The sequence below is a fragment of the Hemiscyllium ocellatum genome, chromosome 11, assembly GCF_020745735.1.
Source record: "Hemiscyllium ocellatum isolate sHemOce1 chromosome 11, sHemOce1.pat.X.cur, whole genome shotgun sequence".
NCBI lineage: Eukaryota > Metazoa > Chordata > Chondrichthyes > Orectolobiformes > Hemiscylliidae > Hemiscyllium > Hemiscyllium ocellatum.
Genome location: NC_083411.1, coordinates 42435289 through 42459913, shown reverse-complemented (window position 1 = coordinate 42459913; position 24625 = coordinate 42435289). Strand labels below are relative to the sequence as shown.

At 42.6% G+C, this 24625-nt stretch overlaps 2 protein-coding genes across 6 annotated transcripts in view; one reads left to right on the top strand and one right to left on the bottom strand.

The window, feature by feature from the left end:
• zgc:101583 (uncharacterized protein LOC494104 homolog) overlaps positions 1-14580 on the bottom strand; it is a 32116-nt gene extending 17536 nt beyond the window's left edge. The window contains exons 1-4 of one of the 5 annotated variants that reach the window (XM_060832550.1): positions 14314-14580; positions 14106-14224; positions 13228-13387; positions 8986-9133 (exon numbers count right to left, since the gene is read on the bottom strand). In XM_060832550.1, coding sequence (XP_060688533.1) covers positions 8986-9133; positions 13228-13245 — 166 coding nt within the window. In that variant the 5' untranslated portion in view covers positions 13246-13387; positions 14106-14224; positions 14314-14580. The remainder of the gene's footprint in view (positions 1-8985; positions 9134-13227; positions 13388-14105; positions 14225-14313) is intronic. The other 4 variants (XM_060832551.1, XM_060832554.1, XM_060832552.1 and 1 more) reach the window with 4 other exon arrangements.
• Positions 14581-14774: 194 nt separating this feature from the next.
• Positions 14775-24625, top strand: part of taf7 (TAF7 RNA polymerase II, TATA box binding protein (TBP)-associated factor) — a 45674-nt gene continuing 35823 nt past the window's right edge. The window contains exons 1-3 of the mRNA XM_060832150.1: positions 14775-15098; positions 18356-18438; positions 20091-20169. Of these exons, the coding sequence (XP_060688133.1) occupies positions 15059-15098; positions 18356-18438; positions 20091-20169 (202 nt within the window). The 5' untranslated portion in view covers positions 14775-15058. The remainder of the gene's footprint in view (positions 15099-18355; positions 18439-20090; positions 20170-24625) is intronic.

Sequence of the window (24625 nt, the reverse complement as noted above, 5' to 3'; positions counted from 1 at the left end):
CTTCATTGAATTTTTCGAGGATGTGACTAGGTGTGAGATGAGGACTGTGCAGGGATGTAGTCCAAACGGACTTCAGTAAGACTTTTGGCAAGATCTCGATGGCATGTAGGTAGGTACCTGAGAGATCCAGGCAATATGACAAACAATTCTAAATGGACTATGGGCAAGTATGTGCCGACTGGAAGGCCACGTCTCATGACATACTGGAGGTTTCATTGGGTCTCTAGTAGACACAGAAACCAATACAGTGTTTGAGAAATACTTAGATGAAAACTGTAGCACCGTACAAACAAGGTTATAGATGAAGTGCGAGGAAATAGGATGTAAGTAGATAAGTGATTTATGATTGACATGGACATGATGGACTGAAGGGCCTCTTTCCATGGTAAGAGTCATAGAAATGTACAGCACAGAAACAGACCCTTCAGTCCAACTTGTTCATGCTGACCCAAAATCCTAAATTAATCTCGTCTCATTTGCCAGCACTTGGCCCAAACCCCTCTAAACCCTTCCTATTTATATATCCAACCATATGCCTTTTCAATGTTGTAATTGCATTGGCCTCCACAAATTCCCCTGGTAGCTCATTATACATGCACCACCCTCTGTGTGAAAAAGTTGACCCTTCGGTCCCTTTTATATCTTTCCCCTCTCACCCTAAATCTATACCCTTGCACTCCCCCAACCCAGAGAAAAGACCTTGTCTGTTTACCATATCCATTGCCCTCATAATTTTATAACTTCCGTAAAGGTCACCGCTCAACCTCCAATGCTTCTGGGAAAACAGCCCCAGCGTATTCAGCCTCTCCCTATTAGTTCAACCCCTCCAACACTAGGAACATCCTTGTAAATCTTTTCTGAACCCTTTCAAGTTTTGCAACATCCTTCCTATAGGAGGGAGACTAGAATTGCATACAATATTCCAAAAGTGGCCTAACCAATGTCCTCTACAGCTGCAAGATGACCTCCCACCTCCTATACCAATAAAGGCAAGCATACCAAATAACTTCTTCACTATCTTGTCTACATACGACTCCACTTTCGAGGAACTATGAACCTGCAATGCAAGGTCTCTTTGTTCAGCAACACTCCCCAGGACCTTACCATTAAGTGTATAAGTCCTGCCCTGATTTGCCTTTCCAAAATGCAGCACCTCACATTTATCTAAATTAAATCTGCCACCCCTTGGCCCATTGGCCCACCTGATCAAGATCCGTGGTACTCTGGTGTAATCATCTTACCTGTCCACTACTTCATGATATAACACACTATGACTTTCCAGTTGCAAGTTCAGTTCGCAGTGCATTTTCTGCCACTGAAGTGTCATTAATAGCTCAAGAGATATGACTTTCCAGAGTCTCTCCCTGTCCCCAGACAGTCACTGAATTCACATCCAAGATCAACCTTTCCCTCTACATTCCTTTTAGTTTTGAAAAACGAGCATATTGTAATTAAAGTTAGATAGGTCCACAGGCAATCGGGGATTATGGTCCATGGTCATGAAAATGTCCTATATTCAGTCACATCAATTTGGTGCATGAACTACAGATAATTTATTTTAAAATATAAACCAGAAACTGGGAGCTATGATTGTAACTTTTTTTAAAAATATAATTGGAAGAAAAGTGGAACTGTATGGTGGCGTTTTCTGCTGGAACTGGAATTGATTATCTTGAAAAAGAAAAAAAGACTCCTCTGCAACAAGCTGTGTATTAGTTTAAATGCAGTTTTATCACAGGCCTGAGCTCAGACCTTCAAAAACACGGAGGCAAGCAGGATCTTACTCTCTTTTTGATTGAAAATAAGAATTATACATTATTCCAAATGAAAAAGTCTTTAATTCAAGCCATGACGTAGGTTCGACTGACCAGTTACGGAACTGAGATTCATCAGTCAATATATGACCCCTCCCCCGAAAATGAACTGTGAGAAGTCACTTAATTCCACACTGTTTGGCTAAGATTTTGATCAATAGACTTTGTGCCTTTGTTGCCTGTATTTTTCCAACAAGATAGTCTTAAATAAAACGGTTTGTTTCATCTGTCTATCTAACCTATGCGCACGGCTAAGTGTTTACATTTAAAGGGTTTATAGTTTAAGGTTGCATTAATAATTAATCATTTTATTGCCACATATCAGATGATAGGTTTGATATAATAAGTTTCTGATATTCTTGAAGACTGATGAAACCTTGCGCAAGTTTCTTTTATCCTAGCGTAGTCACTGTCAAAGATACTAAACATGCTAGAGATTAAACTGGTCATATTTCTTACTTCTGACAAAGCATGGCTTTGTGGCATATGATTTCCAGCTCATTATTCCCAGTCAGGATTGTGATGTCATGGTATGGAACATTATGACTGAGGTTGGGAACATTATAATATCATTGGGATAGAAGCAAGCCTCATCAGTTGTACTGCAGAACATTATGGGAAGCTAGGGAAGAGATTGTGAGGCCCCTTGCCAAGTTAACTGTATCACTGACGCCCATGGGAGATTGGAGGGTGCTTAACGTTGTGCCACTTTTTAAGACAGACTGGAAGGAAAAGCCAGGGAACTAGTGACCAGTGAATCTGACGTCAGTGATGGGTGGGTTGGAGAAGGGGTTTCTGAGACACAGGGTTTATATGCATTTGGAAAGGCTAGGACTGATTACGAATAGTCATCGGTGCTTTGAGCATGAGAAATCGTGTCTCACAATTTTGAAAACATTACCAAAATGACAGATGAAGGCAGAATGGTAAACATTCGATAAGGCCTTCGACAAGGTCCTCCACGGTATGTAAGTTAGCTCACTGAGCTTGAAGGTTTGTTTTCAGATGTTTCATCACCACACTAGGTAACATCATCACTGACAGTCTCTGGGGAAGTGTTGGCGGATTATCCCACCTCTCTATTTATAGGTCTTGGTTTCTTTAGGTGGGTGATGTCATTTCCAATTCTTTTTACCAAGGCAAGGTAGATATGATCTAAATCGATGTGTTCCTTGATGGAGTTCTGGTTAGAATGCCATGCCTCTATGAATTCTCATGAATGTTTTTGTTTCGCCTGTCCTAGGACGTGTGCATTGCCCCAGTCGAAGTGGTGTCCTTCTTGGTCTAAATGTATAGAAACTAGTGATAGCAGGTCATGTCTTTTGGTAGCAAGTTGGTATTCATGCATCCTGGTGGCAAGTTTCCTGGTAGTTTGTCCAATGTAGTGTTTTTTTTTAAAAAGAGTTCTTGCATGATATCTTGTAAATTACATTGGTTTCGCTGGTAGCATCTAATGGATTCTTTATGTTCATTAGTAGCTGTTTGTTTGTTGGTAGGTTTGTGGGCTATCATGATGCCAAGGGGTCTGAGTAGTCTGGAAGACATTTCTGATATGTTTTTGAAGTAAGATAATGATGTGGCTATAGATTTTGGTTGCATTTTGTCTGCTTATTTGGGTTTGTTTCTGAGGAATCGGCGGATTGTGTTTATTGGGTACCCGTTTTTCTTGAAAACATTGTATAGGTATTCTTCCTCTGCATTTTGTAGTCCTTGGGTGCTGCAGTATGATGTAGCTCATTGAAATAATGTCTTGATGCAGCTCTGTTTGTGGGTGTTGGGTTGATCGCTTCTGAAGTTAAGTATTTGGTCCGTGTTTGTTGGTTTTCTGTAGACACTGATTTGAAGCTCTCCGTTAACTGTACGTTCAACTGTCACATCTAGGAATGGGAGCCTGTTGTCATTCTTCTCCTCTTTTGTGAATTTTATACCTGTCAGGATATTTTTGATGGTGTTGTATATTTCCTCTATTCTGTTCCATTTTGTGATGACAAAAGGTGTCATCTAGGTACCAGACCTAACGTTTGAGTTGGATAGATGGGTCTTTGCATTACTGCTTCAGCTATGAGTCCTGATATTGGTGATCCCATAGATAGTCTGTTGATTTATTTATAAGTTTTTTTTATTAAATGTGAAGTAGGTGGCGAGACCCAGGTCCACTCATTTGAGGATGTTATCTTTGCTGATGAAGTTGGTGCTGTCTGGTGTTTGTGGTCTTTAATTTCCTTGTAGTGATGCAAGTGTTTCTCTGGCTACATCCATGTTAATTGATGTGAAAAAGGCTATAAAGTCAATGGAGATCGTTATTTTGTCCTCTTCGATCTTGGTGTGTTTGTGATTTTCAGGAATTCTTGGTTGGAGTGAATGGAGTGGCGTGAATCTTCAATTAGGTGTTTTAGTTTTTGGTTAGTCTGTATGTTGGTGTACAAGGTAGGGAGGCTATAGGTCTGAGGGGGACACCAGGTTTGTGTGTTTTTGGTAATTCATGAAGGTGTGGTGTGTTGGATCCATCTGATTTCATGATTTGGAAGACTGTGCTGTTTAATTCTCCTGATTTTATAAAGTGCTGTGAGAAAGGGTAAGATTTTATTTAGTAGTTCTGAGATTGGGTCGATCACCATCTGCCATTAAGTGTCAGTATCTGCAAGCAGAGCATTTGCCTTTTCAAGATAGTCGTATTGCTTTAAAATAACGGTCATGCGTCCCTTGTCTGCAGATAGGATAATAATGTTTTTTGTCTTTTTCTTAAGTCTTTCTAAGGCTTTATTTTCTTGAGCATTAAGTATGTTTCCTTCCTTTTTTTGGCTTAAAGTAGATGCAGTAGATGGAGAGGAACTTGTTAAGTGTGTACAAGAAAATTTTCTGATTCAATATGTGGAGATAGCTACTAGAGAAGTTGCAAAACTTGACCTACTCTTGGAAAATAAGGCAGGGCAGGTGACTGAGGTGTCAGTGGGGGAGCACTTTGGTGCCAGCGACCATAATTCTATTAGTTTTAAAATAGTGATGGAACAGGATAGACCAGATCTAAAAGTTGAAGTTCTAAATTGGAGAAAGGCTAATTTTGACGGTGTTAGGCAAAGACTTTCAAAAGCTGATTAGGGACAGAACTGTGCAGGTAACAGGACTGCTGTAAAATGGGAAGCCTTCAGAAATGAAATAACGAGAGTCCAGAGACAGGGTGAAAGGAAAGGCTGGTAGGTATAGGGAATACTGGCTGACTAGAGAAATTGAGGGTTTGGTTAAGAAAAAGGAGGAAGCATATGTCAGATATAGACAGGATAGATCAAATGAATCCTTAGAAGAGTACAGAGGCAGTAGCAGTATACATAAGAGGGCAATCAGGAGGGCAAAAAAAGGATATGAGATAGCTTTGGCAAATAGAGTTAAGGCAAATCCAACAGGCTTTTATAAATACATTAAGGACAACTAAGGAGGAGAGTAGGGCCCCTCAAAGATAAGGGAGGCAGCCTTTGTGTGAAGCTGCAGGAGATGGGGGAAGATACTAAATGAGTATTTTGCATCAGTGTTTACTATGGAAAAGGACACGGAAGGTGTAGTATGTTTGGAAGTAGATGGTGGCATCTTGAAAAATGTTCATATTACAGAAGAGGAGGTGCTGGATGTCTTGAAACACAAAAAAGTGGATAAATCCCCAGGCCCTGATCAGGTGTGCCCTAGAATTCTGTGGGAAGTGATTACTGGGCCCTTGCTGAAATATTTGTATCATTGATAGTCATGGGTAAGGTGCCGGAAGACTGGAGGTTGGCAAACGTGGTGCTACTTAAGAAGAGTGGTAAGGACAAGCCAGGGAACTATAGACCAGTGAGCCTGACGTTGGTGGTGGGCAAGTTGTTGGAGGGAATCCTGAGGAATAGGATGTGCATATATTTGGAAAGACAAGGACTGATTAGGGATAGTCAACATTGCTTTGTGTGTGGGAAATCTCACAAACTTGATTGAATTTTTTGAAAAAGTAACAAAGAAAATTGATGAGGGCAGATGGTAGATGTGATCTACATGGACTTCAGTGAGGAATTCGATAAGGTTCCCCATGGGGGACTGGTTACCAAGATTAGATCTCATGTATTACAGGGAGAACTAGCCATTTGGATACAGAACTGGCTTAAAGGCAGAAGACAGAGGATGGTAGCGAAGGGATGTTTTTCAGATTGGAGGTGTGTGACCAGTGGAGTGCCACAAGGACCGGTGCTGGGTCCGCTACTTTTTGTCATTTATATAAATGATTTGGATGTGAGCATCAGAGGTGTAGTTAGTAAGTTTGCAGGTGACACCAAAATTGGAGGTGTAGTGCACAGCGAAGAGGGTTACCTCAGATTACAGCGGAATCTTGATCAGATGGGTCAATGGGCTGAGAGTGGCAGGTGGAGTTTAATTTAGATAAATGTGAGGTGCTGCATTTTGGGAAAGCAAATCTTAGCAGGATTTATACACGAAGGTCCTACGACGTGTGGCTTAACAAAGAGACCTTGGAGTGCAGGCTTATAGCACTTTGAAAGTGGAGTCACTGGTAGATAAGATAGTGAAGAAGGTGTTTAGTATGCTTTCCTTTATTGGTCAGAGTATTGAGAACAGGAGTTGGGAGGTCATGTTGTGGTTGTACAAGACATTGGTTGGGCCACTTCTGGAATATTACGTGTAATTCAGGTCTCCTTCCTATTGGAAGGTTGTTGTGACACTTGAAATGGCTCAGAAAAGATTTACAAGGATGATGCCAGGGTTGGAGGATTTGAGCTATAGGGAGAGGTTGAATAGGCTAGGGCTGTTTTTCCTGGAGCATTGGAGACCGAGGGGTGACCTTATAGAAGTTTATAAACTCATGACGGGCATGGATAGGATAAATAGACAAAGCTACATCACATTGCAGCACCCAAGAACTACAAAAAGCAAAAGAAAAATATCTATACAATGTTTTCAAGAAAAATGGGTACCCAATTTAAACAATCCACCGATTCCTCAGAAACAAACCTAAACAAGCTGACACAACGCAACCAAAATCTATAGCCACATTACCTTACATCAAGGACACATCAGACATGACTTCCAAACTACTCAGATCCTTTAGCATCATGGTAGTCCACAAACCTACCAACACACAATCAGCGACTAATGAACCTAAAGGATTCATTAGATACTACCAGGAAAACTAACATCATTTACGAGATACCATGCATGAACTGTAAAAAAAAGTTACATCGGACAAACGAGCAGGAAACTTGCCACCAGGATACATGAACACTAACTGGCCACCAAAAGACATGACCCACTATCACTAGTTTTTATACATACAGACAAAGGAGGACACCACTTTGACTGGAACAACACACACATCCGAGGGCAGGCGAAACAAAAACACGTATGAGAATTCTTAGAGACATGAAGTTCTAACCAGAACTCCATCAATAAACACATAGGATCTAAATCAATCTACCTTTCCCTGAAAAAATAGAACCAGAAATGATATCACCCATCTTACGAAACCAAGACCTATAAATAGAGAGGCAAGACATACCACCAGCACTTCACCGGAGGCTCTCACTGATGATGTTACTTAGTGTGGTGACAAATGTTTGAAAACAACCCTTCAAGCTCAGTGAGCTAACTTACTTACTTATCATCAACCCGAGCTATAACTCTTCCCAAAAACCTTTAAGATGTGTGGCCTTGCCCCATTCCTGATGAAAGACGTATGCCTAATCCTGCTCCTGCATGTCAGGCAGCATCTAAGGAACAGGATTGGGCATAGATCCTTCATCAGGCATGCGGCAAGGCTAAGAGGGTAAACAAATAAATGGGGGGTTGGGGGGGGGGGGGGCTGGGGGTTAGGTAGCTGGGAAGGCGATACGTAAATGGAGGTGCAGGGGGGATGATGGTAATAGGGCAGAGTGGAGGATGGAATGGGTAGGTTGGAAGGAAGATGGACAGGTAGGACAGTTCAAGATGGTGGTGCTGAGTTGGAAAGTTGGATGTGGGGAGTGGAGATGTGGAAACTGGTGAAATCCACATTAGTCCCGTGTGCTTGGAGAATCCCAAGGGGGAAGATGAGGCGTTTTTCCTCCAGGAGTCAGCTGGCTTGGATTTGACAGTGGAGGAGGCTTGCACGTCCTTAGCAGAGTGAGAGGGGGAATTGAAGTGGTCGGTCATGAGGCGTTGGGGTTGTTTGGTGCAAGTGTCCAAGAGATGTTCTCAGAAACATTCCACAAGTTGGCATCCTGCCTCCCCAATTTACAGGGGACCACATCGAGAGCAATGGACACAGTAGATGGGGTGTTTGGATGTGCAGGAAAATCTCTGCCAGGTGTGGAAGGATTCTTTGGGGCCTTGGATGGAGGTGAAGGGGGCAGGTTTTACAACTCTTGTGGTGGTAAGGAAAGTTGCCGAGAGTTGATGGGGGGGTGTCGACCTAACAAGGAAGTCGTGGAGGGAATGGTCTCTGTGGAATTCTGTTAGGGGTTGGGAGGGAAATATATCTCTGGTGGTGGAGTCTGACTATAGGTGGCGGAAATGGCGGTGGATGATGCGTTGTATCTGGAAATTGGTGGAATGCAAAATGAGGACTGGTGGGGGCGGGGGGGGTACTATTTATGTTATAGTTGAAGGGTGGGGTTCAAGGGCGGAAGTTTGGGATGTAGAGGGGATGTAATGGAGAGCATCGTTGTTTTAAGTAGCAGACAGTCCAAACTCCATTAGCAGAGGGGTGTGGAGTAAGCAACTCGAGGGAGGGATGGGCAGAAGTTAGCACCATCGAAAAAAGGGGAGAGAGGGTCAGCACCTTCAGAGGGGAAGAGCACAATCATTACTTTTAGAAGATGAGTAGAGAGACCACCTCAGTGAAATGGGACAGTGTCAATATGAATGCAGCAAGTGAGTTGATAAAGTAGTACGAGGGCAACATGTAAGCCTTTTACAGTGTTGCTCTGTGTGAGGACGCAGTCATAGCATGTCCTTGTGTCACCAAAGTACCTGTTCTCCAGAGCGCAAAGGGACTGATGAATGAGGGATGAATGCCAGACTACGATGACAGCAGAACGCAGTACAAGTGAAACTGAAAAGTACTTGTAAATGTCTACTTCAAAAGCATGTCTAAGAGCCAGCTCCACCAGTGGTTTGCTGGTGCCTGTCTGACGGTCAGGGTTCTCTGCTACCCTCTCACCTGCTCTGATCACCCCCTTGCTGGCCAGGCGTAGCAGCCCCTTCTTCTTCAGAATGAAACTGTTTCCGATGAAAACGCTGGAACTGATGGCAAGAGCAAGCCCGATGTAAAAATGATAACCCTCAGTGGCACTGTCCATGGTGGTGAGCTGCAGGACAGAAGGAAAGGGCATTCATTTACTACTTTCAGCATAAAAAAGGGAGATCTGGTCTGAGCAAGCAGTGATATAGAGATAAAGTCACTGGACTAGTCATGCGGCTGAGTATATGGGTTAGAACCCCACCAATGCAGATGTGAAAATTGAATTCATTAAAAATCTAGAATAAGAAGTATAAGAGTAATCGTTTAATGGCTGCCAAATGTCCTTTAGGTAGGGAAATCGGGCGCCTTTGCCTGGACGCCAAACCCAGAGCAAAGTGGGTGCCTTGTTACTATCCTCTGGGCAATAAATGCTGACATGGCCCATAAACAATTAAAATAAAATTAAAAATCTCAGTATTATAGGGATACTACAGGGGCCAGGCATCTTGCTTCACCTTGAAACTCAGACTTACTGGACTGATTACACTACTGTCTATAAAATTATTACTTGTTCAGAGGAGTGGCATGAATGTGTGTGGGAAAGTGAGCAATTCTGATTAAGGAGGCATTTCCACAACAAGGAACCAGTGAATGTTTTCCCAAGGGGTTTATCCAATGCTGTGGGGCTGGGAAACTAAGGTGCACTGGGGACCTGAAGACAAGCAGCATAACGAGAGGTTCAGAAATAGGAAGTGAGGCCCATATTCTATGAAACATTTTGAACTGAATATATCCTTTTTTTTGAAAGAATAGACCTTTCTGTTAGATGCTGTCAGACCAGCTAGGTGTAACCACCTTTTTCCCGTTTTATTTAAGTGCTTTTGCTTTTAACAATCCTTTAATGGGATGTGGATGTCACTGACTGGGCCAGCATTTATTGTCCTTCTTTAATTGACCTTCAAGTGGTGATGAGTTATTTTCTTGAACTGCTACAGTAAATTTAGGGACAACTACAAGGCTGTCAGGGAAGGAGTTCCAGGATTTTGACCCAGTAGCATTGAAGGAACAGCGATGTATTTCCAAATCAGGTTAGTGAGTGATTTGGAGGGAAAAGTTGTAGATGGTGATCTTCCCATGCATTTGTAACCTTTACCACTCTAGATGGTCTAAAGAACCTTGGTGAATTTCTGCAGTGCATTTTGCAGACATTACACATTGCTGCAACTGAGTGTCGATGGGAGAGAGAGAGTGGATATTTGTGGATGTGTTGCCAATCAATTGGGCTGCTTTGTCCTGGATGGTGTCAAGCTTCTCAAGTATTTTGGGGCTGCACTCATCCAGGCAAGTGGAGAGTATTCCTTCACACTCCTGACTTGTGTCTTGTAGATTGCGGACAAGCTTTGGGGAGGTGATGGTCAAGTGGTATAACCTTTGAACTATTAATCCAGAGACCCAGGTAATGTTCTGGTCACACAGATTCAAATCCGTCATGGCAGATGGAAAAAATTGAATCCAATAAAAGTTTGGAATTAAAGAGTCTTATGATGAACAAGAAACCATTGTCAATTGTCAGAAAAACCTATCTGGCTCACTAATGTGAGTTAGGGAAGGAAATCTGTCATCATTACCTAGTCTGGCCTACCTGCAACTCCAGATCTACAGCAATGTGGTTGACATTGAACTGCCCTCTGGGGCAATTAGGAAGGGGCAATAAATGCTGGCCTAGCCAGTGATGCCCATATTTCATGAATAAAAAAAATCAAAAAAAGGTGAATCACAGGATTCTAAGTCTACCACATTCTCTAATGGTCACAGTGAGAATGTGTAGGGTAAATGAGAATATGTATAGAGTGTGAGCAAGTAGGGCAAGAGTTAAGTTTTGATTTTGTGAAACAAGAGGTTTAGCTGAGCATGACTCAGATCAGATAAGAATTTACAGTTAACAATGGGGTGCTGGAGGCAAGGGTAATGGGTGGAAAAGCATTCATTATCTACAGCCATTTAACAATCTTGGAAGCATTCGGTATGTAAGGACAGTTTAACAAGGTGAAAAGTATTCATTATGTGAAGCCAGTTAAGGTTAAGAACATTCACTGTGTAACAGCAGATGGCTTAGTCTTTACTACTGACACTCGCTGATTGTAAAGGTCACCCAATCAGAGCCTTATCTGGATGCTCCTCCCTGTAGAATGACTATATTGTTTAAGACACTGTTGTTCGAGAGAGAAGACTGAGAACTCATGTCTCTGTACACATGGACAATCATTCTCTTTCCCTCCAGGGCCCGGAAATAAAGATGAAGGAGGTAACAGGGGAACAGACAACAAGAGTGTTTATGTGACTTGTCCATTTCAATTTCTGGTCAATTGGTCAGGATGTGGATAGTAGAGAAAGTTAAAGTTAAGGGGATATAGTTAGATTCGCTGCTCTTGGTCACTAATGACACTCAAGTACCAAGCTATGTTACTCTGCACTTATTACCCCAAGCTTCGACATTATCTAGGACTTGATGCATATGGACATGGACTGCTTCAGGATCTGAGGAGTCATAAATGGTGCTAAACATTGTGCAGACATCCCCACTCCTGACTTTATGATGGAATTGAAGGCGGGCATAAACCGCCCCGTGTTTACCATGGAGCAAGGCCCACATCGGGAAAACCAGCCATATCCATTTTAAGCCAGCAGTATCCATTTTAAGACAGCAGCTGCCAGCCCGACCACGTGATCAGGAGAAGGGAACCCAAAGACAGATCCAAATATACACCAGACCAGACACTAGTCAGGACTCCAGACAATGGTCATGACTCACAGATCGAAACCCACCTTATGAACTCGTCAAGACTCCAACTGACACACACCCATAACCTGATCATGCAAAACAGTCCTACACAAAAGGATGAACCTAACACTTTGGAAGTAACAAAGGGGGGGTGCTAGCCTCCAGCCCTCACGGAGAGACAAGCAGATAGCACCCGGACCCATTCACATAAAAATGAACAACACACCTTTTGTGTATGCTGCCAACTCTCCGAGGACGGCAGGAAGCTTGACATTCACACATACTCCAGCCATGTGTACCACCATTCACACTCATTTCATACCCAATCTCCTACATCCTGACTCATGAAGTATATAACTTGTAACATCGCACGGGAAATGTTAGAGCAATCGAGATTCAAACCTCGGTTGGTCTCCGTCGGCGTTACATACTTTAATAAAGTTACTGATTGTCGAACTGCACTCTGGGCTTGGACTGAAGATCATTTCATCCGCGCTAACAGAGTGAACATCATCTGCTTCGCTGATGAACACGGTTGGACTTAGGATACTAAGCTGAGGAACTCCTGCAGAGATATCCTGGAGCTGAGATGAATGATCTCCAACAACCACAAATCATCCTCCTTTGAACCTTATTAAAGGATTGGACACTCTGGAGGCAGGGAACATGTCTCCGCTGATGGGTGAGTGCCGAACCGGAGGACACAGCTTAAAAATACGGGGTAGACCATTTAGGAGAGATGAGAAACTTCTTCACCGAGAGAGTGGTGGCTGTGTGAAATGCTCTGCCCCAGAGGGCAGTAGAGGCCCAGTCTCTGGATTCATTTAAGAAAGAGTTGGATAGAGCTCTCAAGGATAGTGGAATCAAGGGTAATGGAAGATAAGGCAGGAACAGGATACTGATTAAGGATGATCAGCCATGATCATATTGAATGGTAGTGCAGGCTCGAAGGGCAGAATGGCCTACTCCTGCACCTATTGTCTATTGAATGACTCCAACCAATGGAGATGTTTCCCCATGATGTTCAGTGACATGAGTTTTGTTGGGACTTCTCCGTGTGACACTCAGTGAACTGCAACCTTGATGTCAAGAGCAGGCACTCCCACCTCATAAACACAATTTCAGTTATGTTTGAATAAAGGCTATAGTAAGATCGGGTCTGAGTGGCCCTGGCTGATCTCCATCTCAATGTCAGCTAACAAGTTACAGGCAATCCCTGGATCTTCAAAGTTAATATTAATACACACCTGTAAGGTATTATGCTTGTAAGTACAAGTATTTAAAAGTTAGGCATTTTTAAATTGGGGACTGCCTGTATTACTAAGTAACAGTTGCTTGATTAAACTGTCAACAACCTCTTCCATCAGTTTGCTGATTATTCAAATTAGAGTCATGGGGTTGCAAGGGTTAGATTTGTTGATTTTGTGTACAGGACATACCTGGCCAATTTTCCACATTGCCCAATAGATGACAATGTTATAGTGTACGGAATTTGCTTGGCTAGCACAGTGACAAGTTCTGGAGCACAAGTCTTCAGTATTATTGCTGGAATGTTGTCAGTATTCTTCCAAATATGTTAATGGTGCCTTTTACATCTATCTGAGAGAGTAGACAGAACCTTGGTTTAATATCTTATCTGAAAGACAACATTCCTGACACTTTAATGCAATCCTGATGAATGCTGCACTGTCTGGAATAACGAGGTTAAAAATCACAACACCAGGTTATAGTCCAACAGGTTTAATTGGAAGCACACTAGCTTTCGAAGTGACGCTCCTTCATCAGGTGATTGTGGAGGGCTCGATCGTAACACAGAATTTATAGCAAAAATTTCCAGTGTGATGTAACTGAAATTATACATTGAAAAATTGATTGTCAGATGAAAGGCTTAACAGGCAATCAAATTTTCAATGTATAATTTCAGTTACATCACACTGCAAATCTTTGCTATAAATTCTGTGTTACGATCGAGCCCTCCACAATCACCTGATGAAGGAGCGTCACTCCGAAAGCTAGTGTGCTTCCAATTAAACCTGTTGGACTATAATCTGGTGTTGTGTGATTTTTAACTTTGTACACCCCAGTCCAACATCGCCATCTGCAAATCATGGAATAACGAGTGCATTCTTCCCCGGACCATGAATTTTTTTAATGATAGATTTACATAGCAGATGATCTCATACCATTTGAAAACCAGTTTTCAACCCTATAATGAGATTCTTTAGATGAAACTGAAAAAAAATGTGAACATGCAAAAATAAATTAAATGAAACAGAACCCCTATAGGAGGAATTACAAAGTAAACAGTACATCTCACCAGAATTGTTGATGGTCAATTTGCCAGGCTATGCACAATACTTAAGAATAGGGGGTTCTTGCGGTACAGTGGTTGTGTTCCTAATCTGAGCGAGGAGGCCTGGCTTCAAGTTCCACTTACTTGAAAATTGAGAGATAATATCTATGAACAGGTTGATTAGAAAACATCCATAAGTTAAATCTATGCAATGTTTTCTTACATCACATACCAGTGGTGCATAGGAAGACATTCGTCCCGGCCGTGAATAAATCACACAAGAAGTAACTTGGGGATTCTGTCCAACGACTAGCATCTGTTGGGAGGAAGGGTCAGCGCCTGACCAGCTGAGAGCTTGAAGGAAAAGTGACAGGCAGCACCCTCTAAACCTTCACAGGCTCGAAACAAACTGTGCTGCCACTGTTCCTCTGCTAACAGGGCTCATTGTCAACCCCTTCCTCAAATAACCCTTACCTCACAAATCCCTCTCTCTTTCCCCCCCCCCCCCCCCGTTTCTCTCACTCTGCCCTTCAATAGGCCCTTCCCTACTCTCTTCTCCTTCCTCATTAACTTCTCCCTCCCCCCTCAACCCTTTCTCCCAGCACCCCCCCCATCATTTCCCTTTCTCCCCCCTCTCTCTCTGTCTCTCTCTCTGTCTCTCCCACCCCGCGCCGCCTGACCTTCCGCTTCTGGTTTGTCCCTCGACCCGTTCCCCCCTCCCTCCCAACACACTCACCAGCCGGAACCTTCCGGTCCGCCCTGTGCAGCAGCAAGAGTCTTCCTCCCCACTTCCCTGCGCACCGCCAGCGTCGAGGAGCAGGGCCTGTCTGTGGAACAGGAGAAAGCTGGGCCGGGCTTTCCTGTACCTCCTCGTCGTCCTCCAGCAGGCTCCGGCCTTTGGGCCCTCCCTGTCCCAGTCTCTGACCCCCGGGGACTGGGACCGATGGATTGACTGGGGCCGGGTGGAGCGGGGCCTGATGGACAAGAAAGGATCCGTGTCCTGGAAGAAGATGACAGGTGAGGAAGATCAGCCTGTGGCCCTGGCCGCCCTCCAGCAACACCTGGCAAAGCGAGCGCGGGTATGTCAGGGGAAACCCAGAATGGACGTGTTAAAGCCACACCGTGCTGTGATGACGGGCCACATCACCAGCTTGCCCACAAGGTTGTTGCCCTTGGCATCAAAGAGACAGAGTCACCCAGTGCAAAGGTGAACCTGGTCAGTCTGAAGATCAAAGTTGTACTTCCCCGGAGCTGGAATTAGGACTGTCACTCTTCATAGGACTTAGAAAAGTACAGCACAGAACAGGCCCTTTGGCCCACGATGATGTGTCGAGATTTAATCCTAATGTAAAATATAGTCACAACCCACACACCCCTCAACTCGCTGCTCTCCATGTCCATGTCTCGCATTCGCTTAAATGTCCCTAATGACTCTGCTTCCACCACCACAGCTGGCAATACATTCCATACATTCACAACTCTCTGCATAAAGAACCTACCTCTGACGTCTCCTTTATACCTTCCTCCTAATACCTTCAAACTATGACTTCTCATACCAGTCAATCCTGCCCCTGGGGAAAAGTCTATCTATTCTTCTCATTATTTTTTACACCTCGATCAGGTCTCCTCTCCTTCTGTCCAGAGAGAAAGGTCCAAGCTTATTCAACCTTTCTTCATAAGGCAAGCTCTCCAGTCCAGGCAGCATCCTGGTAAACCTTCTTTGCACCCTCTCCAAAGCCGCTGGAAAGTAACCCTCCACCACCACCCTCTGTCTTCTACCTTCAAGCCAATTCTGTATCCAAATTGCTAATTCTCCCTGTATTCCATGTGATCTAATCTTGCTAACCAGTCTACCATGAGGAACTTTGTTGCGCGCCTTACTGAAGTCCACACAGATCACGTCCACTGTTCTACTCTCATCAATCTTCTTTGTTACTTCTTCAAAAAAACACCAATCAAGTTTGTGAGACATGATTTCCTATGCACAAAGCCATGTTGACTATCCCTAATCAGTCCTTGCCTTTCCAAATACATGAATTTCTTGTTCCTCAGGCTTCCCTCCAACAACTTGCCCTCCACTATTGTCAGGCTCACTAGTTTATTGTTCCCTGGCTTTTCCTTACTGCCTTTCTTAAAATGTGGCACTATGTTAGTCAACCTTCAGTCTTCCGGCACTTCATGTAGCTATCCATGATATAAATATCTCAGCAAAGGGCCCAGCAATCACCCCCTCCCTTTCCACAGAGTTCTAGAGTACACCTGATCAAGTCCTGGGGTTATATCCACCCTTATGCATTTTAAGACACCCAGCACCACCTCCTCTGTAATATAGACATTTTTCAAGATGTTGCTGTTTATTTCTACATATTCTCTATGTTCCATATCCTTCTCTCCTCCAAGGAGGACATCTCCAGCTTCACCAATCTATCCTTTGAACTAAAATCCAGCATCCCTAGAACTGTTCTTGGAAACATAACATTTGTCAAGTTACTCGTTGTTAGCTGCATTAAGACATCCTGAGATGATAATAGATGCTCCATAATTACAAACTCTGATATGGGGCAGTATGGTGGCTCAACGCTGCCTGACAGCATCTGAGACTCAAGTTCAATTCCAGCCTCAGCCACCTGTTTGTGTAGATTTTGCACATTCTCCAGATGGATTAGCCATGGGAAATAAAGGTTACAGGGATAAGGTAGGGGATGAGTCTGGGTGGGTTGCTCTTCAGAGTGGACTCAGTGGGCCAAATGGCCTACTTCCACCCTGTAGGGATTGGATGATTATTATTAGCTCAGTAGAGTTGGAGACCTTTCTCTTCGGCTGCAACTAAACTTGTGTTGTCCTGATTTTATGAAGACGGGGTTAATTTTAATCAAGGAAGTACTCAGCCATCAGCCTACCCTACCTATTGTGAAGACAGTACTAGTGATCCTAAGAAAGATGCTCTGTGTGATCATTAGAAAAGGAAGGATCCATCTGATATTCTCAGCATGATTTCCAAGAAAGACCATGTCTTACAAACTTGCTAAGGATTTTATAAAGTGAGAATGGGTTAATGGATGAGGTAGATGTTACCCCTTGCCAGAACAAAACCTGAATGGCCTCATTCTGTGCCATAACTTTTCAATGTGGATCTATGGACTTTCAGAAAATTTCTGCCTGGGACCAAACATCCTGTGTCCTGGATTAGCATATGGCCTCAATCCCACAGGCTGACAGTGATTGTGGATTATTGTTTGTCCTATTCTTGTTCACTGTCCTCACACTGCCTTTGGGTGCTACTCAATGTGAACTCAAACACAGCGTGCAAGGACGGCTGAGAGGGTATTACTCTGAAATTAGGAAACTCAGAATGACAGGCTTCCCATGGGTTCTACCAAAATTAATAACAATATCTGGCTGATTAAAGTTTGTGAGAAGATTTGTAGCTCGGATGCTCATTGTTGTGGTTCTGTTCGCCGAGCTGGGAATTTGTGTTGCAGACGTTTCGTCCCCTGTCTTGGTGACATCCTCAGTGCTTGGGAGCGTCCTGTGAAGCGCTTCTGTGATGTTTCCTCCGGCATTTATAGTGGCTTGTCTCTGCCGCTTCCGGTTGTCAGTTGCTGTCCGCTGCTGTGGCCGATATAGTGGGTCTAGATCGATGTGTTTGTGTCTCCTAACATCCCTCTTGAATAGTTTGGACCCAATTTTTAGACTATTCCCTACAGATTCAATCAATAAGCATATCAACCTGGACCCAATATACCGACCACTGCACCTAGACAGGGGACGAAATGTCTGCAACACAAATTCCCAGCTTGGCGAACAGAACCACAACAATATCTGGCTGACATTTCTTTCTGCCTCCTTTCCCAGTGTCCAGCCAGCCAGATTGGGAGGCAGGCTAGCAGTCAGTCGGATAGGTCTTTGACACTTTGCTGCAGCTGAGGGGTGGAGAGGAGACAGAGGGGTCAAAAAAGGCTGGTGGTGTATTAAGTGTCTTGGCCAAGATTAGTGTCTGGAGATTGAAGGAGATTCAAAGCCTCATGAAAGGTTTGGACTTTAGTGTGTCATGGCAGGATTGCAAGCTGGTTGTGGGGGGTTAGGGGATGAGTGGTTAATCATTTTTGATCTAGGGCAATTGACCAAGCAGGTATACTTTATCCAGCAACTAAGTGGAGGGCAGTCTAAGAGATAGCTGGTACACACAATCACTCTCTCGCTCTAGCTCGAGCTCTCTCTGTATGTTAGTGAGTTTTCCTTTAATCTAGCTGCACTGATATTCTTTCTTACAGCCAAAGGACAGAAGCAAGGATCGAAGAGCAAAGAGGATGCACCTCATGAATTAGAGAGTCAGTACATTTTGAGGCTGCCATCAGTAAGTGTTCCAATATTCTCTTCAATAAAGTGAGGTATGAGTTCATGTGCCAAGACGTAGAGTGACAATTCAGATTTTTCTAATGGCTTGAACAAGAAGTGAAAATTAATGCACTATAACAGAATTTGACCACAATAATGAGTCCATTCAGCTTATTGTTCCTGTGTTGTCTCTTTGAAAGAACTATCCAATTAAGTACACTCTCTTGTTCTTTTCCCACAGTGCTGCAAATTTTACCTTTTGAACTATTTATCTAATACACTGTTTCAATTACTTGTGAATGAACTTCCACCATTCTTTCAAACAATATGGACCAAATTTTATCCCATTGTGTAAAGAAAATGAGACCTTTTTAAACAGATTTCAATAAGGTACCACATGGTAGGCCCATGACAAAGGTTAATGTGTGGAAAGTTAGAGGATAAATAACTAAATGGATAATACACTGACTAAGGTAGGAAGTCAATTCAAGAGAAGTTTTTCAGAACGGAAGAAGGCAGATGTCATGTTTTGCAAAGATCAATTCTGGTAGTACATCACTGATCGTAGTAAATCACTTTGGATTTTGTGGATGAGGAAGAACACAGGAGAACACAAAAACACTAGAAGCTCGGTATTTAAATAGCAAATTAACTTGAACATTGATAATTGGCAGGTTATACATTTCACAAGGAAGATTACAAACATCACCTGCACCTATGGAAATAAGAACGCTGACCAATAGTCGATCATTTCCAGCACACTCCCTGTGACAAAATGCACTTTGACATTACACATGAATAACCTAGCTGTAATATTGATCAGTCCAGATACTTGCCCAAGATAAGATATTTACCTCTCTGTACCCTGTCAACTCCTTTCATCATCTTAATTAGATCATTGCGTAATTTTTTATATTCAAACGAGTACAAGTCTAGTCAATGCAGTGTGTCCAAAAAAGTGATCTCTGTTGCATCACTCTGCTATGAAGTAAGCAGAACTGTTCATGTACTACTCTAAATGGGATTCTAGTCAAAGCTCCATTAAAGGGACCATCACATTATGCCCTTTGTCTTCCAGCCTTTTGAGATACAGGCCAATATTTCATTAGTCTTTTCAATTAGTTTTTGTCTCTATTTATCAACTGTTGATGATATCTATTATTGGACCCCTAAATCTCTCTGCTCCTCCACAGTTCTGTACGTCCCATCCTATAGAAAGTATTATTATCTATATTTTCTGCATTAACATGGATAAACTCAAACTTTCCTACAATAAACTCCATCTTAATAAACTTCACAATTATGACAAGTCACTCAACCCAACTTTGTAACTTCTCATAATTTGCTGTTCCTACCAACGTAGTACACTTAGGTAGGTGGATCTCTTTCTTTAACAATTCAAGTCATTTATAAACGTTTGAGGCCCCAGTACACATCCCTGGGGATCATCCCTTGTCATGTCTCACCCCTAGCCATATCTCTCTAGTTATTCTATCTGTGTTTTCAACTGTGCAATGAATTCACTAACCTACTGATTCAGTTGTCTCCAATTCCATTTTTGTTTTCAGTTTGAATAAAATGGAAGGTTTTCGGAAGTTCCATGTGCCTGTGTGAATGAGATTGTGAATCATGCAGACTGCAGAGTTTTCAGTCTGTGCTTTGTCTCTGCAGGAACATGCAGCCACTGTGCGAAGAGCTGTACAATCTGGAAATGTTAATCTTCGGGACAGACTGACCATCGAGTTACATCGTAAGTGTTTTTGGCTGAATGCGTTCACAATTGGTCACTATTAATCTCCTTCCTTCAGACTGCGCTCTATTTCAGGCTGGTTCGGTCAATTCTGACAAAGGGTTTTTCTTCCGACTTATTAGTGTTATTAGTTCTCCTCCGCCCTGGTTCCAGTCCCTACTGTGTATTTCCTGGTACTTCCCTTCCACCTTAAGGGAATCCTGGGCAACGATTGCCAGTATGCTGTTCAACCAAAAAGAGGTGCACAGCCAATCTTGATTGGATATTCAAGCATTTCCAAAATTAGGTCATCCGACTTCGTGATATATTAGGGTCATATTAAAATGTTGAATACAGTGGATGTCCAAAGAGACTTGGGGATTCAGTTGCTAAGACCTTTTAAATGTAAGGAACAGGTGCAGAAAATAATCAAGACAGCAAATGGAATACTTGTCTTTATGTCTAGAGAACTCTATGACTGGAGTGCAAGGATACTGCAGTTAAACCAAACCATGGTTAAATTCCAGTTTGAGTATTGTGGCAGATCTGGGCAGCATCACTTAAGAAGGATAGATTGGCCTAGGTTTACAAGAATTACACCTGGACCTAAGGGGTTAAGTTATGAGGAGAGACTATACAAATAAGGCCTGCTTTCTGCAGAATTTAGAAGGTTAAGGGGTGGTGTGATTGATGTCTTCAAGTCATTAACAGTAAAAGACAGGATGGATAAAGATAAACCATCTGTAGATTTAGGGGAGCACAGTCAAAGAATTCAGGAAAGATGTTAGAAAGCACTTCAAAACACAGAATGTAATGGATGTTTGGAACCCTCTTTGCCAAATGGGAATTGATGCTGCATCAGTTATTAACTTTAAGTGTGAAATGGATAGTTTTTTTTGTTAAGCAGAGGTATTAAGGGACATGGGCCAGTTTTATGAAGTTCAGCCACAGGTTGGCCCATGATCTCACTGAATGGCGGAACAGGCTCGAGAAGCCTTCTCCTGTTCCTGTGTCATCAGTGGTTCATTCAAATTGGAATTAGCTTGACATCTGTCAAAGGGAAGATGTTAGAAGGTATTAAAGGCATTAAAACAGGACATTTGGATAAATTCAGGGTAATCAGAGAAAACCAATGTGTTTTTGTCAAAGGGAAATCATGTGTAACTAAATTATTGGAATATTCTGATGAAATAATTTGTGCTGTAGACAAAGGGGAATGAGTGGATTTATTGTATTTAGATTTTCAGAAGGTATTTGATAAGGGACTACATCAGAGATTATTGTGGAAAATAAAAGCTCATGATGTCGAGGATAACACATTGACATGCATGAAAGGTTGACTAGCTGACAGAGAATAGAGTAGTGGTTCTTTTTCAGGCTGGCAGGATGTCGTGAGTGGTGTGCCACAGGGGTCAGTGTTGAAACCTCAACTATTTACAATTTATCTAAATGATTTGGATGAAGGGATGAAAGGTGCAATGGCTAAATTTGTTGATGACACAAATATTGATGGGCAAGTGAGATGTGAAGAGGACAAGTATACTGATTTTGAAGAGGTCAGTTAGGTGGACCTTATCCAATATGTGTTCCCTGATTCGGGCTGTAAATCTGGTCCAATCAGGGAGCCCTGGCTGACAGATATAGACAGGAGTATCAGAGATTCTGTTCACTCCGTTGGCTGTGTCAAGTATTATGCAATTGTAGGTAAACGATGGCTTGGTGAGGACACACTCGTCTCTGTGGAGTTATTTCAATAATGAGCTTACAAAGGGATATAAATAGGCGAAGTGCATCGGCAAAGCTTTGGCAAATGGAGTACAATGTGGGAAAATGTGAAGCTGTCCATTTTGCCAGAAAGGATGAAAACGAAGGGTACTATCCTCATAGTGAGAAGTTGCAGAGCTCTGGGATTCAGAGAAACGTGGGTGTTCTGATGCATGAATTATAGAAGACTTGTGTGCAGGTATAACAAGTAATCACAAAATCTGATGAAATGTTATGGTTTATTGTGAGGGGAATTAAGTGCAAGAGTAGGGAGGTTATGCTTCAGTTATGTCGGGCATTGGTGAGACGACGTCTGGGGTACTGTGTACAGTTCTAGTCACCATACTTATAGAAGATATTAATATGTTAGAGGTACTTTAGAGGTTTACTTGACTAATGTCTGATTCCCTTATCTGGAAAGGCTTATCCTGTATTCTCTGGAGTTGAGAAGGATCAGAGATGACTTAATTGAAATGTACAAGATCCTGAGAGAACTTGAAAGTAGATGTTAAAAAGGTGTTTTTTTGTTGAAGAGTTTAGGACTAGGATTCATAGTTTAAAAATAAGGAGGCTCCCATTTGAAACAGATGCCAAAGTATTTTTTCTCTGAGGGTGAAGAGTTTTTCTCCTTGGCTTTCTCTCTAGCAAAAGGCTGTGAATGCAAAATTGTAGACAAATTAATATTCATGCAGCCACTATGCCCTTGAAATCCTGTGCTTCAATTTTTATAACAGGTTTATTTGACACTTTCTCAAACATTTATTGAAAATACATAAGAATAACCTGAGTGACAATGCATTCATCAATCTGTGGTGACTTTATTAAAGGACTCAATCATGATTGTCAAATGCCATTTGCCCATAACTAATCCCGTCTCATATCATTTATAAATCTGTATTTTTCCAGGCAACAGTTTAATTTGTCTTCAATTATTGACTTTAAAGATTTACCCATCACCCACATTTGACTGCCCAGCTTTTTAAATTCCTACCATCATACCTCTCCCATTTTCAACAGGAAGGAAGTGTCGACACGCCTCTTTCTTGCACACTGTATTTTTATGTATGGGATATGGGTGCTGCCAGCAAGAATGGCATTCCTTGCCCATCCTTAGTTACCCTGAGGAACCACCCCTTTGAACAACTGCAGGCTGTATAACAATTCATTTTCAGAGTAGCTTAATACAACTGAACGTTTGCTAGGTCATTTCAGAGGCTAGGTAAGAGTCAGATCCCTGACTGTGCATTAAGGCCATGTGCAGGTCAGACAAGTGAGGACAGAAGATTTTCTTCCCCAAAGCATCTTGCTGAGTCAGATGAGGTTTTTGGACAATCCAGTGGTTTCTTGGGCATTATTAATAGCAACACGATTGATGTCAACCACAGCTCAATGTCTAAGGTGTATTAACGAACATTGACACCAAGCCACTGTGCAAATCTTGAGAAGAGAGCAGATTAAAAACCCAATCACGGATATAAAACTCAGAATTTCCTTTAGGGTGTAGGTTTGCTCACTGAACTGTAGGTTTGATATCCAGACATTTCATTTCCTCGCTAGGTAACATCATCAGTGACGACCTCCACGTGAAGAGAGGCTGTTGTCTCCTGCTTTCTATTTATATCTTTCTCCTGGATGGGGTTCCTGGGGTTTGTGATGATGTCATTTCCTGTTCATTTTCTGAGGGGTGGATAGATGGCATCTCGATCTATGTGTTTGTTTATGGCATTGTGGTTGGAGTGCCAGGCCTCTAGGAATTCTCTGGCATGTCTTTGCTTAGCCTGTCCCAGGATAGATGTGTTGTCCCAGTCGAAATGGTGTTTTTTTTTCATCCGTGTGTAGGGCTACGAGAGAGAGAGGGTGGTGTCTTTTTGTGGCTAGCTGGTGTTCGTGTATCCTGGTTGCTAACTTTCTTCCTGTTTGTCCTGCGTAGTGTTTGTGGCAGTCCTTGCATGGAATTTTGTAGATGACGTTGGTTTTGTCCATGGGTTATACTGGGTCTTTTAAGTTTGTTAGTTTTTGTTTGAAAGTGTTGGTGGGTCTGTGTGCTACTAGGATTCCGAGGGGTCTTAGTAGTCTGGCTGTCATTTCTGAAACTTCTTTGATGTTTGGTAAGGTGGTTAGGGTTTCTGGCTGGGTTTGGTCTGTTTGTAGTGGTTTGTTCTTGAGGAATCTGCGGACTGTAATTTTTGAGTATCCGTTCTTCTTGAATAAGTTGTATAGGTGGGTTCTCTTCTTTCGACGAACTTCAGAAAACAGAGGAGAACCACCTATACAACTTATTCAAGAAGAACGGATACTCAAAAATTACAGTCCGCAGATTCCTCAAGAACAAACCACGACATGCAGACCAAACCCAGCCAGAAACCCTAACCATCTTACCATACATCAAAGAAGTTTCAGAAATGACAGCCAGACTACTAAGACCCCTCGGAATCCTAGTAGCACACAGACCCACCAACACTTTCAAACAAAAACTAACAAACTTAAAAGACCCAGTACAACCCATGGACAAAACCAACGTCATCTATAAAAGGACCGCCACAAACACTATGTAGGACAAACAGGAAGAAAGTTAGCCACCAGGATACACGAACACCAGCTAACCACAAGACACCACTCTCTCTCCCTCATAGCCCTACACACAGATGAAAAAAAACCACCATTTCGACTGGGACAACACATCTATCCTGGGACAGGCTAAGCAAAGACATGC